Source organism: Megalops cyprinoides, chromosome 1 (genome assembly GCF_013368585.1).
Source record: "Megalops cyprinoides isolate fMegCyp1 chromosome 1, fMegCyp1.pri, whole genome shotgun sequence".
Lineage (NCBI taxonomy): Eukaryota > Metazoa > Chordata > Actinopteri > Elopiformes > Megalopidae > Megalops > Megalops cyprinoides.
This window is the reverse complement of record NC_050583.1, coordinates 21,022,188-21,042,930: the sequence shown is the minus strand read 5'-3', so window position 1 is coordinate 21,042,930 and position 20,743 is coordinate 21,022,188. Positions and strand designations below refer to the sequence as shown.

Below are 20,743 nucleotides of genomic sequence, written 5' to 3'. Positions count from 1 at the left end.
GAAGAGCCCAGCTGTGACCCTGCGTTTCTGCCTTTAGTAGGACCAGGGTTCCACAGCAGGGGGAGGAAGGGGCGGAGCATGCTCTGTTCCAGACCCGGGGACAGCAGTGACGGACAGCAGCCACGTGTCAGACACTTCCCTTACCCCCCTCTAATGTTGGCCAGTGGCTGCACTTTTCTTCTGAGAATCTTTACCATGGTGCATTACTCTGGTAATGTATTGGTGCTCTCTGTTACTCACACATGAGCGAGAGAGGCTGCAGTTACTGGGATGAAGACCACTGTCATTGACCAGTCTGTGTGTCCTGTGCTTGTACTGGCTTGTTTGATGTGTGAAGACTGAATTCATTTTATATGAGGTTTTTATATAATTTTTTTTTTTTTTTTTTGCATTGATGACCACAGAGTTTAACTCGTCTATCAAAACTACATTTGTCTAGCTTTGGAAAAGGCTCACCTGATAATGGTGCATGTTTTCATTTTATAACAGATCTGATCCCTTTATTATAGTTTTGTAGAAACCATATAGCTTATAAATATTTTTGATGAGCTTTTATCATGAGTAATGCTGTTACTGTATGATTTCTTTCCATGCCTCTTGTACTGTAAACCTTTCTCTATCCAGTTGTGAGCCACTTCATTCCTGCAGTGAACCTGTGTGTGCTTACATGTGTGTGTGCCCGTGTGCATGCTGTGTGTGTGGGTGTGTGTCTGTGCGTGTGTGTATACACATGCTGACACAGGATCTAGTTTCAGCTGTGATGCTGAAATACTGGATCTCCTGAAGGCCAGTTTAATTAGATGACACAAATATCTGTGTATACTCTTGACAGAGCACCTTAAGATGAGTGGTTAAACCTTACGAGTCAACAAATCAGAATCGTTTTAGAACACTGTACTGACTGTTAATTTTTTTTTAATGTCTGTCATGAATATTTCGTTATCACCTGTCTAATCTGTTTATTGTTAACCATTAAAGAGGATTTGTGTGCATAACATTTTTTTTCCTATTGAACTCTTGCCTAGGCTACTTTCTGGGAGTGTGCTGAACCATTTCCTGTTCAATTTCCCGTTAGGGAACAAATGCTGGCCAAATTGTCCAACTTGTGCTGTTCACTCTGGGAAACTAAGTGCTTCATATTTATACATTTGTATCTTTTCAGCTAGTCACTCCTAGCACTTTGATTATTGAGGTCTAACAGGATGTCTAGTCAGCCTTCACAATTTTATTGTTGCATGGCATTTTTCTGTTTCATGCTAACTATTCCACACTTTTGTCCATCTCTTTCATCTACATTGCTTTCTCCCTTCCGCTTGCAGGCAAACATTTCTTTGCTCAATGTGTTTTTTTTTTTGTTCAAATCCTCATGTAATCTTTTTAATGTAAACTTGATTTTCAGTAAGTTAAATAAAACTAATTTTGATGCAGCCACTCAAAGTGCACATGCCTTTGTTGTTGTCTTGAGAAATGTGTTGGAGGGCTGGATAAGCAGTGTTATGCAGGATTTGGGGGGGGTTCATTTTCAATTTCCTATCTATGGGAGCATTTGTACTGTGGTGTTACCTGTCCAATATAAGCAGACCTACCTATTGAGGACCTACACTGGGTGTTCTAGGGCTATCCAATTCTCAGCAATTTGCAGGAACACTGCAAATTGCTGAGAATTGGATAGCATGGACTGTTGCAGGTGTGTGGTTCAAATGGTTTGATTCACAGGGTAAAGATGATGTACCATTGATCTAAATTTTTATTACAGTAGTCATCAATATACAAGCCTCCAGACCTCATTATAACACTACTGTTAAGTCACGAGGGAAGCATGCTCATAATTGCAATGTCAGGGCAGGTAACCAATTTCAATACAAAGCAGCAAAATAAAATTTAAAAGTAATTAAACAATGCATTGAGGCTTTTTAACAGACATCAAAATAAAATTTTGTTTCACTTACTTACATTAATGTATACAAAAATCTAAGAAGAGAAACAAAGAAAAATAATCTCCTTAAAAGAAAATTTTCAATGGGCAGCTAGTGGCAGGAAGAAACAAAACAGGACAAAAAATCAACAAAAAAATACAATTTACAAGAGCAACGACCACATCAAAGGTCCAACACCACTAACAACTTCATACTCACAACTACTTTAAGCTTGGCGATGGCGCCATCGTTTGTTCTAGTACGGCTAAAGTTGGCCAAAATGGATTACTTTGGGCTCAATGTGATGAACCCAACTTGGTCCCTTAAACCAATGTATTCTACTGGGCTGATTGTCAAGTGTATAAGAGAAAACCCCCTTCATTTCTAAGGCCAAAACAACCAAGATTCTGACATGCAGAAAAGTAAGAGTTCTGAAGTGGCTGGGATATTCCGTGACAGAACACAAAGCGTAAAGCTTCCTTAAATAAAAAAAAATTAAAAATCAAAAAGGTATGCGCAACTAATCACGGCATTCCCTTCTTTAACCGTATATTACACTGTGCCACAGAGAGACATCTAAGAACAAAATGTGAGCCAAAAGATCTCATGTCTCCCTCTCCACACTCAACAATCTCTGCCTCTCCTCCTTGACTCTACTGCCCCCAGCACTTCACACTGGTTGCCCGAACCAAGCAGTGAAGCATCACGAAACGCCTCACTACCACCCCCAAGAGGCAGATTACTGTACAAATACCCGCAAAGAACGCCCTGCTTTTATGACACTTCATTAAGAGGAACTTTCAGAAGCAGTCTAAGGGAGGAAAGCACAATAACAGGGGAGTGATGGCAGGAAATGAGAGAGGTGCCTTTTAAAGAGCCCTGTCCTTTCAGACCTGCAGGGCTGCTGTGAATTTTCCATCTGCATGGTCCAACTCCACCATATTCACACTGAAAATAACGACGACACATCAATACTAAAAGGTATAAGGAAGGTTGTGGCTCAGTTTTACAAAACAAATCTTAAATGGAGGAATAATTAGGGGACTTTTAAACAAAGGAAAATGGTTCCTTACAGGAGAATTGTAACAATGAAGACAAAATGTGTAATCAAAATAAAAGATGCTTCCCTGCTAGCCACTAAGGTTTGAAATCTGATTTACATGAAGAACAGAGCAAGCCCTTCAAAACTTGGTGTGGATCATGGAACACGAAGATCAACTCCGCCAGCAAGCAGAGGGCACTATATCGCCTCTCTCCCAACCAACCTCCAGGGCCATCCACACACATTCCATTCACTTCCATTGTTTTTAAAAATCTCCCCTTGCACTGAAATACATTCAGCTACTGATTTTTTTTTTCTCCACATAAAACATGCATACAAATACAAAGATTCTTTTCTGGTGATTTCTTTATCCTCTTCTTTTTATCAACTTCATTTTTTTTTTTACTAATTCTTTAGTCTAAACAATATTATAGAAATATATACTGTTTTCTTTCATTATTAATAGCTTTTGATTTCACTGGTTTTACAAAAAAAAAAAGTGAAAACCTGCAGTGGTTTTTCTGACATACATGTACGCTCTGTGTGTGTGTGCGTGTGTGTGTGTGTGTGTGCGCGTGTGTGTGTGTGCGTGTGTGTGCGTGTGTGCGCGTGTGCGTGTGTGCGTGTGTGTGTGTGCGTGTGTGTGTGCGCGTGTGCGTGTGTGTGTGTGCGTGTGTGTGTGTGTGCGTGTGTGTGTGTGCGTGTGTGTGTGCGTGCGTGTGCGTGTGTGCGTGTGTGCGTGTGTGCGTGTGTGTGCGTGTGTGTGCGTGTGTGTGTGTGTGCGTGTGTGTGTGTGCGTGTGTGCGTGTGTGCGTGTGTGCGTGTGTGTGTGTGTGTGTGCGTGTGTGTGCGTGTGTGTGCGTGTGTGTGTGTGTGCATCTGAAAGGGTGCAGGGGCTGGTTTATAGGTTGCTGAAGAGTTCATTTCTCTTGCTCCAGTCCATCTGTGGGGCTCTCTTGTTGGAGCGCTTCTGGTGCGCGCGCTCCTTGGCCTGCTGGAGGGATAAGGTCAGAGAGAGACCGGCGCCCCCAGCCGGCTCCTTCTCCACCACCTTCTCAGGCACCTTCTCCTCCACCTCCTGCTCCACCTCCTGCTCCACCTTCTGCTCTACCTTCTGCTCGACCGAGAGGGACGACAAGACGGACGGACAAGAGACAGAGCAAGAGGAGACAGGGTGTTTAGATGCAAGATTATATTACATTACATGCATTTACATTACATTACATTATATCACATGCATTTTAGCAGACTCTCTTTTCCAGAGCCACTGCTAACATACATGTAATGTAATGCAAGATGAACACACATACATACAAGTAAACACATGTACGAAGGGCTTACCTCAGGTGGTGGGGTACTGGTGGTCGGGGCTGTGAGAGAGGCATTGGAGGAGGCACTGGATGTAGATGGGCTCACAGACACCTTTTTCTCCAGCTCTTGTGCCACTTTCCCATTAACCTGAGGGAAGGAAGACAAGCTTTCCTCAGACAGAATTCACTTGGTGTTGAGCGGATGGTAAAAATAGAAAAGCTAAATGGTTGCACACTTCCTATATTTTAAAGAATTGGATTACATCATAAAATTACCATAGGACTGAATCAGTGATGCAGGAAATCATCGGTGAGAACTTCATAGGGGTTGCCTACGAGATCATTAATGCGACTAAGCACAGAGCAGCTTTAGCTTTTTTTCCACCAGGGGGCAGGCTTGATCATGCATTGACAAGACCGCACCAATTACTTTACTACTTAGTTTGAAAGGGGAGCTATCAGTAAGACACAGAGCACTGGAGAAATGTTACTATAGTACAAGGCGCTGAAGGCTGGGTGACTCATTAGACATAATCCCCCATAGCCAGAGGATTTAAAGTAGCTTCAATCCTTCAGTCCCTCAGCAAGAGCACACAACCCCACAGTCCTCCCCTGTCTGACCTGAGTAAAGGACACAATGTCTCTTCTGATTCTTTTTCAGAATACCACAATTCCAGTACTACAGTTTTCACCAACATTTTTGCTTTGAACTCCATAATCTCCAAATGGTACGCAGTCAGGATTGTTTAAAATGGCAAAAATAATGATAAAAGCATTTGGAGGGCAGATGTGGGGAGTTCAGAGTTCTGGAAATGAAACGACTCCCACAGTGACGTGACGTAAAGTGAAGTCTCGTTTTCTGAATCATGGTAAATTAAAAGGCTCCCAGGCAGAAAGGCACAGTGTTTTGCTTCTGATCCCTTCAAGCCAGTCCCTTAACTAATCCTCTCCTAATGAACTTAAGGCCTGTAAATTGGGGGTCACAAAATGGCTCCTTTTCTATTCCGCCTGATACTGATTCAAACAATTTCCAAAACCTTTCCTTTCCGAGGGCGAGGAAGACCTGCTTGGCCAAGCTGTAATTCGTGGAGGAACACCTAAACATATTACAGCGAGAGAAAATGCAATATTCACATGACCTCTGTAATGGAGCAGAAAAATCAAGGAACAAAGGTACACAACTGGCACTTTGCACAGACTGATTTTTACCACACAGAAGGGTAGACTAGTGATTCCTGACTTCTGTGTGACACCTAAAACATCAGCCCTCATACTATATTAGTAGTGTGGTGAGTGTGGTGGGGATGGCTGGGACCTTGTGTCAGGGCCTAAAGCCACCACCAGGCCACAGGTTCAGCACCCCAGTGGTGCTTTCCAGGAGTCCTGTTCTTGCACTTGTTCCCACACTGCGTGTGGCCATGCAGTGGGGATTATAACTAAATACCTCAGCAAAGGGATTACAGCAGTAAGTGCTTCTGGGAGCACATTAGTGTTTTCGTGAACTTCCAGGACACGTCTGTGGTGACTTTTCTTCAGTTCACCTACTTTGTCATTTTCTTGGAAGCTTGCCTTGCAGCATCAGGAGAGAGATGCTGTTTTTTTCTCCTCATGAACTACTACCAGACACCCCCCCCCCAACCAACTACCCCCCACAATCCACTCAGAGAAGATCCCCTGGTTGGAGGATCTACGCACCCTGGAGCAGTCCTCCTGCCAGGTGTCCCTCGACTCCCCCCCACCCCCTCAAACAGCCCGAGTTTCCCCTGAGATAAGTCTCCCAGATTAGTGTGGCTTTAGAGGGAGCCAGGCCTCGGTGCCACACAGGCTTGCAGAAAGAAGAGGAGAGAGTGAATGTGAGTGGAAATAGGAGGAATGTACTCCTGTGATGTTTCACACATCCCTCCCCTACCGGCTTCCCCTGCCCATGTGCTCAGCACATGACCCATCTGATGTGTCAGTCTTCATAAGCGGCCACAGTGTTCAACAACAGACCATTCAAACTCCTGACCATTGGACAGGAAAGCCACAACAAAGCTTCTCTCCAAGTGAAGACAATATGATTGCTGTGTGCAAATCATTTCTGTAGTCGCTTGATCAAAATGTGAGGACATTTTAACACATTGAACATCATCTTCACATTGCAAAAGGAGTCTGGCTCTGTGACCTTACATAAAAAGATTTAAAAGCAAAACAGGCATACATGATGGTAACGATTGCTACACACTGGTAAATAGCCAAGATTATGAAATCCTGATTACCATCTTTGCTTACCCAAAACGAACAGAATGATTACAGGAACCAAACTGCAACGAATAGGTTTCACTTCCTCAAGAATGCAAATTCAGGTGATAAACGGTCTTCCAGGGGAACCAAATAACAGTTACAAGGAATACATTACTGCCTATTTGTGTGCTTATATTAAATCAAACTTGCAGAGAGTGTTTCCATCTCAGTAAGATGATATGATTATGCACTCATGTACTGGAAGCACAATGCTTAATGGTTTCTCATTAGAAATCTTATCCCAGTTGAATCAGGCTAAAAAAACATCGGGAAGGAACTCCTCTGATCCTGAGTACAGAATAAGATCAACCCCATCAATAAGAAGGATCAAAACCTAGATTTTGACATAGATGTTTGGTAAAGCATATCCCAATGTTTCATGAAACATCAGTTTGTACACGTTTTCAAAATCTCTTTTCTTCAGGGATGTGGAAAGTTCAGTGAGAGCTGTGCCGATTTACATGTTTGTCACACTTCTGTATTTTGGCTGTAGGTCAAAATACTTCAGGTCTTCTCATGGAAATGTTAACAATGCTCCAGTTTTAAACAGCTTCATGATTCACCTCCTCAGTTTGGGACAAGTTAAATCATGAATAAATAAATAAATGACTTATTTAAGAAGTATAACTTTTTAAATTTAGAATTTTTACACAAATAGATTATGATCAGGCCTTCTGGGGGGGGAGGGGATAATAAGGCAAATTAATTGCACAAAATAATCTCATTTCAACTGAACTGGCCCCTTTAAAAAGGCAAGCAAGAGAAATGGCAGACAGCCAATTCCATGGGTCTCTCTTTGGGACTACCATAACGCCTGTGTGATTACATCTCCATTAACAGTTGATAAGGGCCAACACAATCCATCTTTGGATGTCTGAGGAAGGCCAAACCCAAGTGGGGATATGGGAATGGAGGTTTCTCCAAGGGGGGTTACCCCACGCCCCTACAAGGACACAGACCCATCACTGCACAGGAATGCCTGCAGTGCTGATAGCACCTCAGTTACAGAGATAGGCTGAAACGAGAGATATTTTCTTCCCCTGACACTAGCTTGTAATCAAGCGTAAGTGTGATTCACTTCTTGGAGTTAACTGAGCTGATGTCAGAAACAAAACAGAGCTTCAGATTTCCCACCCACCCGAGCCTAAGCTGCCTCTAACATCAACCGTTCCTGTAAAGCAACAAGTGAAGAGTTATGGGTATCAAAATCGAAATCCAACTGCCTGAGCTGAGCAATGTCACCTAAAACTCTGTGCTCTTGAGGATGTTTGCCAACGCTTTCGAGGCCTGGCAGAATACTGCAGGTACACTGCAGGTACACTGCAGGTACGCTGCAGGTACCCACAATATCTTCACTCAGATTCAATCCCACGTGACTTTCATACGGCTGCAAGCCTCCGTGTCACATCCTCTACAGGAAGCCCGAGACCTGACCAGTCAGTGAACTCCTGTATTTTAGGAAAAGGGTCTTGTTGTTTGGGAACCCCACCCACTGCCGCCCAGCATGAGCGCTGCAGCCCTGCTCTCTCCCTCTGCCACTCAGGATGTCTTCGGTTCCTTTGTTTCTCCGCAGAACAAAGACCCCATCGGAGCCAAAAGTCCACAAACAGCGCAGCAACAATGGAAGATTGATGATCCTTCACATTGTGGAAAAATAGCTCCCACTGTCCCCTTCCAACACCGGATTCAGCAGTGCGATCTGCTGTCTCCTCCAACAAATTTTTTCCTTTTCTAAATTTGTACAGTGCTTTCCCTTTCATTCAACAGAGCCCGGGTGGAGGCTGCCAGATTGAAATCCAACAAAGTAAGTGCCTTACCGTCTCCTCCACCTCTCCATTGACAACAGGCTCAGGCAGAGGTCCTGAAATTAAACAGAAAAAAAACACGTTAGCCTTCATGCGGGACTCAACAACATCAAAACCGCATCTTCAAGTCAACCTCCTGTATGACATACCAGAAACACTCATTACATTAGAAAAGCAATCAACCCAAAGCCTCCAACATTTGAAAAAAAAAACACTGTTAATTTGGATTCTAGCATGCCTTCTTTAAGGTCATCTGTGGAGGTAAATGGGGTTTAAACAGATTATCAACACTAGTAAAATAAACATTCAGGAAACAAGACTTTTCAGTTCCTACCATTTCAGTTTCACTACAACGAGCACCTGAGAGAGGCCAGTGGAGTCAGAAATAGAGTGTCATTAAAAAAGAGCATGAAATCGATCAGGTCTCACACCACAGCCAGCAGATCTCTTGCTAGTCAGCAGAGAGATTCAGTTTTTACCAGGATCTTGGTAGCTGGGTCACAGCCCTGTCAGCAGCAGCGTGAGAGCCAGGGCCGCTGTGAGCACGAGGCATGTTGGTGCGGGCAGGAGGCACACAGCACATGATTAGAACGCAAACCAGATTTTGCCTCCATCCAGAAGTGTAACTCAACAACTGATGAAGAGTGGGCAGGAATGCCTGAAACGTTAACCCCTCAAGTGACTCTGATATGAAGGAGCAAGTCCTTTCTTACAGAATCCGTCACTTTATCCAAACTCCAAAGGCTTCATTTCATCATTCATCAAATCACTTTTTTGCCCCTGATGGAGGCGCAAGGGCACTGAACTATACGAAGATTTGCAGGCTCAAAATAAAAACAAGCTTGAGCAGATTAGATAAAGAGGTGCAGGTTTGCGTCTTCTCACACCATATGGAACAGCTATCTGTAATGTGTCTCTTACTATGGACGAGGACAAACAGACTGAACGGGATGTGCCAGTAGATGAACTTCATGCACAAAGTTCAAACGGGGTAGGATAAAAGATGCCCATGTACACACCATGTGTACTGTCACTGGGACTGTACTGGGAGAAGCTCAGCAAGGCTACAGTGCAAATGTTTCCCCCTCAAGTTAAATATTAACATTTGAGTGAAAACGCCAGAAATAACAAATGAACTGCATGCCAGTGACAGCCTTGCAGTAGCTCTGTCCCTACCTCTTGCTCAACATAAGTCCTGATTGGCAGCTAAACACAAGCTGAGGTTAATCTAAAACACAATGAGCTTCCACAAACTGTACCCCAGGGAACCATGGGAAATGCGGCCTAGTTAAGCACGTCCCCCTGGGCCAGCCCAGTATTCCTGCTGTCTCACTGATTATACACAAAGGTCAATCCATTCTTGAAAGCGAGTTCATTCGCACCTCTCTTAGAGAGGACTTTAGAAAGGACTTTCTAGAGTAAGTACAATAAAAAAAAACAGTGATACTGATAATCTTTTCTTTGCTGCTTATATCTGAACGGTAAATGTGACTCAGCTTCACTGACATTTGATTTCTTTACAATATCCGTGAAACTGTTGTTGAAGAGTCCTGTGACAGAAAACAAAAGAAAATAAAGAAAGCCTAAGCAGCTCGCTTACCACACTCATCTGACTAATCTGGCCCTCCCGGATGCGGGGGGCACCGCTCTCTCCCCACCCCTGCTGTTGCCATGGTCACGGTTGGCACGGCTTATTCTTGAGAAGAGACTTTGAACAATATTCCGATGAGTGGCCAGGCGGCGGCACCGCCACCCTCCCGGGGCTTAATGTTTAACTTTGCCTCAGTGAGTCACTGAGACGAGGCCGCTTCCATTGGGGCCCGCGTCTCCGCCAGAGAGCGTGAGAATGAGAGGGGGAAAGACAGCTATACGACAGGAAAGACATGAGCGCCGTCTCTCTCTCTCTGTGCCTCTGCAAACTACACCGGGAGCCATGCCAGACTCTCCCTCTGACTCTCCCAAAGGACCAGGCAAAAGGGCCTGTGGCTTCAATGTTTTTGTTTATTTTTTAGAAAGGCTTTTTGACACAATAAAAAAACGTAATTCACATTTTCACATAGAGGTTCATATAATCCCTGCTCCCTGTGAGAGCAGTACCAACTATGAATCATATATAATACAATAATTATAAAAAGCTGTTCATTACCGAATATAAATATACCCTCAGTGGAGAGTCAGGGCCCTCTCTCTCTCTCTGCCGGTCTCACCTGTGAGGTGCTCCTCTGTGGGGGTGACCTTGCACTTCTTGAAGAAGGCCTCTGCTTCGGGGTCGACGACGAGCAGGCTGGTCTCATCGCCTCCGGCCTTGATGGCAGCCACGACTTCCGAATGCTGCTTCCCTTCCACCGAGTCTCCGTTCACCTGCGCAGACACGACGCCGGAGGCAGGGGGTCAGCAGACCGTGTCTCACTGCAGCCACTGAGCTGACCGCGTGGCTTTGTTTCCACCGCGGCAGACAAACCTTCAGCACAGGCGTTTCCACTCTCACTGCTCTTACTCAAGATGCTGAAAAGTAACCTGGCCACAGCGGGAACTGACTACCATGTGAACTGAGTTATACTGTCATTAGTGAAAACAAGCGTTGGGGGCCCTAATCTTAGAATGCCAGTGCTTTACAGCAAGTTATATTATACAAAGTCATGCTAAGTTATGAAAAGTTATATTATACTCTTTAAAATATACTTTACATTATATATGGTATATCTTCACAGTGTATACAATGTATAATATGTATACTTACAGGCTAAATCATATGAAAATGCTTACTTCGTGGCATTTATGTCATCCTTCTTTACTGTTTATGAATGGGTTATGTACACATTACAATGATGCGGGCAATGTAAAGCACAACCAAAGATTTACATAATGCTTATTGCCTTAACTGTTATTACACATTTGACTTGGTTTTACATCCTGCAGTAAGATTACACTGCATTAACACCTCTTTAAGGTGGCATTAGCATGAACACATACAAACAGTTAAGTTAATCTCTTGAACTTTGTTAGCAGACTGTTGCTCTGTTCCCACAAAGAACACGCTGTTCATACATGTTAGGAATCCAGTTCTCAAGAACATCAATCCCTGTTCCTTCTACTACGGTGAGGAAATCCTGTGTCTACTCTATTCAGTATATGCACACATGTACACACACATGCAGGTACACACGCACACAAAGCCCCGCGCACTCTAGCTTTCTGTGGGAAACGTGGAGACAACTGAGAGGGGAAGCGGGGCTCCATTAAACTTTTAGATAAGGAGTTCTCTGTATCATTTTGACCATGTTGCGTTTGTGGACTGCGCCAGCTGTCCACTCGCTTCACAAAGTCCCCCGGGAAACTTTAGAACCCTGCCTCGGCGCTCTGCAGCAACCAGAGCCAAAGGGGAGGAAAGACTGAGAAGGAGGCCCTGGCATCCACAGGGAGCTCAAACTTTCTGCGTATCAAAGAGCTGCATCAAAAGAGCCTCTCTTTCCCACTGCGTGTGTGTGTGTGTGTGCGTGCAATACAGACGTGTGACAGGTGACACTCACCCGGCCCTTTTTTGCAAATGGACTGAACCCCATATGCATATTGTCAAGGTAGTTTGTACGGGAGCATTATTTGTATAGTGTATGCAAAAGTTCCCACTTTTAACTCAGAGTCAGAAAAACATCCCCTCTTGGAGTGAAACTTCCACAAGCTGTGACCCACAGCAGCAACGCTGCCACAGCTAAATGAGGGAATGTGAGCTCTTAGCGGAGTTTCAGGGTAGTCTCAGAGTTTCAGAGTCTTGGCTAGTGCTGCACCTGCTGCTGACTAATAACTGGAATGTCAAAAGCTACTCTGAGCATACGGTGTGGCTACAATGTGAAATGTAACAGATTCCATGATATCTGTGTGTGTTCAGAGTAAAGAAAGTTACAAGGCCATATTTTTTATGTTGTAACTGACATAAAGCAGTAAAACCTGAATTTTTATCCTCTGTAGTAAGTCAGACTTTCATTGTATATGCACTCTGGACATGTATTTCTGTATTATCAATAATAGCTATCATTAATTAAATTACTGTTGAGGAATATTTAAGTCTTTGTATATTACTCTTTAACCATCAAGTTGTTATGGTATTCCCGCAAAACAAATTTCACATACGTGATGCAACTATAACAGTACTCTTCCACAAAATAATCGTATTTCCCCAATTACTGCCTGAAACAAACTCAGTCCTGTACTACACTAGTTCTGCTGGTCAGAGCTATTTCATGCTGTGATTTAAATATGAGGAAACGTACAACAGAAACGAGTTAAATGCATAAATGCACTCCTGTAACGACAGACATTAATTACTTAAGCGAGACCTCCCTACACTGCTCTCAACATTCCATCTGGGTCAACAACAATCAGCATAACTCACGCTGATTATGACTGTGACTCAATCACCTAGAGTGGAGTTATGTGCAAGGCAGTTCAGTGTCATCACTGCGAGGTACGCTGCAACCATGGATATGCAGAAATGCAGCCGTGCCCTCTGTTGCTCCTGCCATCCTGCAAAGCCCTGCAGCTTCAGAGAGCGGCTTCCTGACGCGGCCGGGGGAGTGCCTGGGAATGTGGAAGGAGCAGGGCGTGCTGCAGGCTCAGCCGGGGCGTGTAGAGGAAACCGAACAATGCAGGCACGGCAAACACAGCAACAATCCATCAGCCGCTTCACGCAGAAACAACAGCGCCGACGACGGGGCGGGGGCCTGCGGCTTTTATTCTTAGGAATCAGGAGATGGAGAAAGCCTCTTAGCTTAGAATTTCTCATCCGATTGTGTTGCAGAAACTGAGGCCCCGTGTCTCCTCTCTTTCTCTCCCTCTCTCCCTCTCCCTCTTTCTGCAGATGCCTTTCCACGACAGCACACGCGACAGCTGAGAGGATTTCTTCAAAAGCAACAATTACCCTGCTATGGGTCTTAGAATGGGTGGTTCAGAGAGGGTGAAAACTAGGAGCTTTGACCAAACTAAGTACCTCAAATATTTTTATTGCTACCATTGCATTCATTAAGATACTCAGTAGGCTTAGAAAAATTTTGCATGCCATGCAACTTACTCATTCTTGAATTCTTGAAAATGCTTACTCAGGTTTGTCAAGGTCGACCAACGTGATGATCAGCATGAGGCCTTTAAACACATGGATTCAAGTTTTAAGTCCAATGCCTCACCCTCAGGCTCCAAGGGCTAGTGGCACATGCTACGCCCCCCTCCAATGTTTAATGAACATGAAAAATTGCTGTAAGAATGTCTAAGAGACCGCAGCTCCAGTACCAGCAAACTGATTGAAAAGTCCTTGCTATGGCAAATTTGCTTTGTTCCATCATAGGCTGACCAGGCTTTTCTCTCTTCATTCGATTTGAATAGCTACCTGCAAGACATGGGGATGATGCCAATGGAGTAGTGCCTATCCTCCAATGAGCACCCACTTCACTGTGGTGCACTGTACAACTTATTATTTCAAAACCAGCAACTGGTTATGTGCAAGTGGATTGGAGGATTGCATTCATCTCAGTTTAAAAATTGTCACATTGAGATTAGCACAATGCACAATTGCCGATTCCAAAAAATGGTTACATAAAAGGAAAAAAAAAAACAGAAAAAAAGAACATATGTCATCGTGTTCCCAAGAGGACAGGACCGTTGCGAGTCTCCCCTAAATCCCAACACTGCAGTTCACTTCACAGCCAAAGTGGATTAGACATCGAAATGTTACAAAACAGTCTCTATTAGGCTGAAACAACAGTAACAGCAACCCAAAGCTCCACATCATGGAATTGTCTGAACTTGAAGTCCAGCCCTGGTTGGTCATTACGATGAAGACCACATAGCCGCTCAAAAATGGATATAAGGGATTAGTCTACAGGAACGTACCTCCAGTTTGCACACTTATGTAAATAAGAATGAAACATGAGGCTTTTTGTTATTGAGGAAACTGGTTTCTGATATACCACTGTGATATAAAACTAAACTGTCTCTAACCAGGAAGTGTGAATTTCACCAGCGTCTTTTAATTAAAATGAATAGAATAGCGTGGGCTGTTCTGGTAAGACGTTGGACTGGATAGAATGTAGACAATTTTTTGGTAGAAGCAGCTAGTACCTCCACAATTCTGTCCTGGGGTCGAAGGCCAGACTTCTCAGCTGGCGAGTCCTTGTCCACAGCACGGATGTACTGGCCAGGTTTGGACTTCTCACTGTGTAGGTTGAAGCCATAGCCTCCCTCTCCTTTCTTCATATTACAAAGGCGAGGGCGCAGCTCACTCTTAGACTCCTGTAGAAGAAAGAACAAACTAGTCAACCACAAATGAAGCCTAAAATGGGACATTCACAGCATCTTCAGTGTGCCAGCAGACTTTATCTGGTAACAGCCACAGTAATAACTGCAGTGATGTAGACTGTCCCTAAACAGGTAGAGACAGGTACAGAGAACCAATGACTTGACTGTAATTCCAGTTAATGCACACCTTGCACAGAATCTGGCTCTCAATAACACTATCATAAAACCAGGCCAAAAAAGGCCCCCTTGAATTATCATGCTGAGTAAACCACGGCCCCTTCTACAACGCAGTGTCTCTCTGTCTCTCTCTTCTCCCAGCAAGGGCCCCTCATTCAGGGTGCCACGCAAGCTCTTGTCCTGCTTAGTTCTGCTGACTCAGTGGCCTGCAGAGTGGGAGTCTGGTGACAGCTGTGCCCTCCTCTCTTAATGAGAAACACAAGCAGACAAAAGGCCCAGGGAGAGAGGAGAAGTCTGAGCCCTGAACCATTACCTCACGTTTTACCGCCTTTCCCTCTGCCCATGTGAGGACAATGAACAGAGCCTTAGCAGCCTCCATCTCTGGCTGCCACCCAATCCATGGATGACAGGGAAACGGAATTTATCATCCATTTCTCTCTGTCAGCATGCGAATAAAACTTCTCCCCTTCTGGATATTTTGGGAACATTTGTTGCTTTTTTTGGTGGTGAACCGATTGAGAATTCCTTCCTACCATTTAAGACTGAATGGATTTTTAAAAATTGCCTGATTCAACATAGGATGTGGGCCAGGCTGATTTTCTCCTTTTCAAATGTGCCCACACATTACCGGAGTACTGAACCTGCTTAAGCCCCTCTGCTTTCAACAGACAGTAAATGATGACATAAGAACTCTCACAGCTTTGACATTGCTGTGAAATGTCACTGCTGCCTTTTCTGCTGTTCACTGTGGGTTTTACAACCTGCTCCCTGCTAGTCTGAAACTCCTGCCACAATTCACCGTCCTTCAATTTCAACATTCGTAACGTCTTCATCCATTCAAATGAAACCAAAATCTTAAGTTTTGTTTGACATTCTCTTTGTGGGATGGGAACATTCAACTCGATAGACTGAGGTACGAAACCAGCTCGTGTGCAAATGGCAGTGCATCAGATCCTCAGCAGGTCACCCCAACACTGGCGGTAAGTGGGTTTCCATGACACAACGTTCGCCAAAAGCTGTCTGAAACTGCACAAATGTCAGCCAAGTGGAACGTTTCCTTTGGCCCTGGTGCATCCATGGTGATGAGACAGGAATGCTGGCCTTCCAACGGTTGTGTGCCATCCCAAACACAAATACGCCTCCTGCAGCTACTCCCGCGCACTTACTGTCAGGATCGTGGCTGTACCGTCTACTCTCCTCTGATCACACAGCAAACAAAGCTCAGGCTAACAGCTCCTTCTCTGCAGAACAATGATTAGAACCAGTCATCCTCAGCATCGAAACACTGAAGGTAATACTGATGTATTCCCGGTAGAGCGCAAGGCTGCTGGCTGGGAGGACTCCCGCCTTGTTAATTGGGTTCCGAGCAGATTTATGAGGAGGACGGAAAGAACAACACAATGTCAGCATTAAGTTCAAGCACTCCTGTTTACAAATCTCACAAGAGGTTCATTTCAGTTGGCTGAGTGCCTGCAAAACATCTATTAACTGGTACAATGTGAAGTAATAAAAGTTAATGCTGGAAAAAGATGTCCTATAACTCAACTGATGCATACTCAGAGGAGCCCTGCATTTTAACCAAATTGCATATATAATTTAATGTATTTTCCCATTCTGCCTGGCATGCGATGTACTAGTATATATCACTATCACATATATGTGCATTTAAGCCTGTGTAAACTCACACTGTTACTGAGTATATTTTTTATGAGTCCAGGAAATACAATGCCCCCATTCCCATGTTCCAAGCTCCAGAAATGATGAACATCAGTTGATCAGTACAAATCAAGTGTTATGATGGTAATGATACCAGCCTCCATTTCACAGACAAAGACCCAAACGACTTTTCTTTTCAACAGGCTTCATCAAATGTGGGCATGAGGATGGAGTAAAACTGACTGGACACTCAAACTGAGAGAGCGTTTACAAAGGGCATTTTGCCCCACTATTCCTGGCAGCAGCGGAGGTTCAGAAATATCACAGAGCAGCAGCTGACTCCTATTGTTCCGGGTGCTCCAGGAGCTACAGCTAGATCCCTCACACAGGAATGGAAACACACCAGCAAACTGTATGTGCCTATGGGTCAACAAATAAATAAACAAATTGGTGAGAACACAGCAACCATAAAAGAGTGCTCTGCACATTCACGGTACTCTCCATACTGTAGGCCTGTGGGTGTAACAGGTGCAGGGTTCAGGGCTGTGCCAGAGCTCCACCCAAGTGCACAGCAGGCTGGGCTGTCCCTCACACACAAAGCATGTGGCGGTTCTCCTGCAGAAAGTTCACAGCCTCCCTCCCACCTAGCACTGCAAAACCACCTTCCACTATGAAAGAAATACCGCAATGCAAAATACAAGGACATTATTTTGTTAGTATTGCACACTACAAGAAAGCGTGGCTATGTTCATCTATACATTTTGAAGGAATTTGGGGGTAGGGAAAACTCAGGTCACATAGAAAAATCAATGACTAATGTGGAAGAAACAGCTAGGCTAAACTGTCTTGTCTGTAGCAGTCATGCATTCAGATGCATAGGATGTATTAATAGATTTTCTCAGCGGACTAACTTTCACACTTTAAAAGCTGATTTTATCCACACTCCAAGCACTACACAGACATGATAAAGACATGAAATACAGGAAATCAGCCTCTGGTAACACTTCAGTATGGTTACCACCCTTTTTGGCTCAACTTCCTCTTCTAGCATAACAAACAGTAAGATGGTCTGTTCATTTAATGTAACAGTTCATGAAATGTTTTATTTTGAATTTTTTTTTTTTTTAAATGTGCATCTTTAAAAGGTAAGCAGCATTTATAACCAAACATTTATACCAACAACATTAATAAAGGACATTAAGCAGTTTCAGCAGAATCCTTCACTAAACTACAATAGACAATTTTTTTCATAGAAGATCATTTTAAAGCACTCATAGACCAGCATTACTAACATACGCCGAGGAAGATCCGAGGAAGAGGAGGAGTCTGAATGTCTGTAAGGTTCAAATACAGGCGGAGTATCTCCCTGTACTGACAGACTGTGTTTAGCTGTAATGGCTTTTCAGTTTAGGAATTGTTGGCTGTGAATGCCCTACACAGTGTGCAACAGTATAAGCTGTCTTAGTCCAGCTGTCAATAAAGTGCGGGCACAAAGGCTTGCTAAGACGAACATATGTTCTTTTCTCTGTTTATTCTGGATTTTCACCAGGCTTGACATTCCACAGGTTAAATCACTTCTCTGGCTCATGAGGTGATCATAGCATACCCAACAGTCAAACTCACTTGAGCACATCATAGTCACAAATAAGCAATTAATCAAACAAAAGCATTACATCAATATCTAAAACCATATCTAAATTTTTCTAAAGCATATGTGCACAAAGAAAATGCTTTATATCTTTTCATGGTCAGTACACAATATACAAACTAATAGCATGAGAAAATATTTTAAAAAGTGTGCTCGATAATTAATATTGTGCATATCTGTCACCTTCACAACACATAAAGATGATAATGTTCAACTAAATTGGATTTAAAATCTGGATTGATTTTCTCAGAAAATGAATTGTTGATCAGAGTTTTCATTTGATTATTCATCAATCCAGTGGATTGGATTTAATTTCTACACTTCATTTTCTTTCATGCTCTTCAACCAGGCACTGATGTGCACCGATAACAGCCCCACAGCTGTAGGGATGGATTAGAGCGCCATCCCTGCTGTGCCCATTCACAGAAAAAAGGAAAGACGCAGCACTGACTGCTTTGTTTGGCGGGAATGTGTCTGCAGTGGGCTCTCGCTGGAGCCTGGAACCCCCTCTGCTGAGCTGAGCCTGGACGTGATGTTTTCAGAGTGCGGCATCTTATGGGCCGTGGACTAACAAGCCACATCAGACAGCCGGCATACCCTCAGTTATGGGGAAGGTAAGCTAATGGGATTGGGTACAGTGGAGCCAACAACACACTAATAGGTTTAATTGGACATGCTGTTCGCAAGAAGAGAATTGACCTCTTCTGGCTGCATGTAGGTCCCACTGAATCTAATGAGCCCCGGCTACACTCTGATCATAATAAGGGTTAGTGTTGTTACATACTGACTCATCACCAGCGACTGAAGCTTACTGAGCTGGATATAGTGCACAGGGTCCCAGACACACATGTGTATACATGCCTCTGAATTTAGCAGAAAACCAAAGTGGAGGTTGAAAAAATGCAACAAGCTGACTGGGTTTCTCAGATAAGGCTGCTGGTCACGAAGCCTTACCTCAGAGGGTAACATCAGAGGCCATACAGGGAAAGCAGCCAGTTGTAGTATGACACAGCCTTTGGGGCTGCTTTGAGAGTGTCAAGCTTCATTTAACCTGCCACTTACCTGCTAATGAACTACAATGACCATTATTGTCTCTATCGCCGCTCATGATTCAATTCCCAGAACCCCTCAACTTAATAGTACTTCAGCTTCCCAGGAAATGAACTGAAAGTCACCCACCCATAAAGACAATTACAATTGCTTTGTTCAATAAATATGTGACCTGTCTGAGAAAATTTCAGCTGTGCTCAATGCCTACCTTCCCAAACGAGAGGCTGAGATGTCACTGTCATCTCGTTTATTTTTCCAAAAATGAACACATCTTTGTCAGCAACCATTAGACTAAGGCAGAGTGACCAAGAGTCCAGCTTGTGAATTTGTCACTGCTGCCGAGAGCTTTTAACACGCAGACTGCATCCTTCACTCTTTCAGAAAGAAACAACAGGCCCTGCGTCCCTCTGCTTTGACATATTCAAATCCTGCAGACCACCATGTGCTATTCTATGCACAGATAGGGGTAACTGAGACAGTAAGTGTTTTTAAGTCATTACATGACAGAAAAAAACAATTCATGCATCACAGAGAGATGTGCTAATTAAAAAAAAAAATGTTTATACTGTACCATCGATATGGATGTTGCTCCTGCTCAGTTATTCTGTGACAGTTCTAGTATTCACAGCTGTATCCCTTACCCATACTTGCTCTGGTGAAGCTGAGGCCACTGCACAAGGTGGCTTCTCTACTTCCTATCTAATATGCAAAGCTTGCATGACTGCAACTATGTTTTACTGTAACAGTTTTACAGCACAGGAGTGTTGCGCCATTAAAATGTCACCTTGCATGTCGGCATGGGAGATGCTTACTGTTTTTCTCACATCAAAAGAAAGAGGAACTTCACAAGACACCAAGTAACAGTACAATTTTGGTACATCAAGCACTCAACAGTTACAGCATAAAAGTGTTAAAGCCCCAAAAATAACTCCATCATACCTATGCAGATTTTTCACTACCTTTGAATCTAATTTTGGGGTTCAGGATACTCCTCGCAATGCCTGTCAAGATATTTCCTTTTTCTTGACATGTCACAGCTCCAATTTGCACCAAATCCAATTTATCTCCTTCTCTGTAACAAATTCCTCATTACCAAATTTGAATAAACTGAAATTTAAAAATTACAGATCTGACATGACATAGATGGTATAATCAGTATGATCAGTATGTCAGAGTAGAGTGCAGCGCAATGAGATTGCACTTACTCAATGGAATAACTGAACACTCTAGCAGCGAAATACTGATGGAATGGGAAGTGGACTGAACCAAGATTACTAATCCACAACCCCCCCCCCCCCCTCCCCCAGCCCCCCTGCGCAGCACCTTTCAATTAAGTGAGTAGCCAAATATTCAAATTGACTCAAAGCCCAGTGTTTGCAGTGAGCTTAATCCAGCAAGGAACATATGGCCGGCTGTGCTAAGTGTTTAATCCCGCCAGCCTGCGCAGGGGACAGCATCAGAACAACAGAGGAGGGCCTGTGTGGAGCGCAGTGGAATCCTGGGAATCCGCTGCACTCACAAAAACCGGCCCCTCTCCCGGTTAGGGACCCATTTCTCTCCTACGCTACGTC

General features: G+C 43.8%; 1 protein-coding gene across 1 annotated transcript in view; it reads right to left on the bottom strand.

The window, feature by feature from the left end:
* Positions 1–3,775: 3,775 nt before the first annotated feature.
* Positions 3,776–20,743, bottom strand: part of LOC118782300 (Na(+)/H(+) exchange regulatory cofactor NHE-RF1-like) — a 33,586-nt gene continuing 16,618 nt past the window's right edge. Inside the window, exons 2-6 of the mRNA XM_036535610.1 lie at positions 14,465–14,635; positions 10,564–10,717; positions 8,369–8,412; positions 4,300–4,416; positions 3,776–4,072 (exon numbers count right to left, since the gene is read on the bottom strand). Coding sequence (XP_036391503.1) covers positions 3,860–4,072; positions 4,300–4,416; positions 8,369–8,412; positions 10,564–10,717; positions 14,465–14,635 — 699 coding nt within the window. The 3' untranslated portion in view covers positions 3,776–3,859. The remainder of the gene's footprint in view (positions 4,073–4,299; positions 4,417–8,368; positions 8,413–10,563; positions 10,718–14,464; positions 14,636–20,743) is intronic.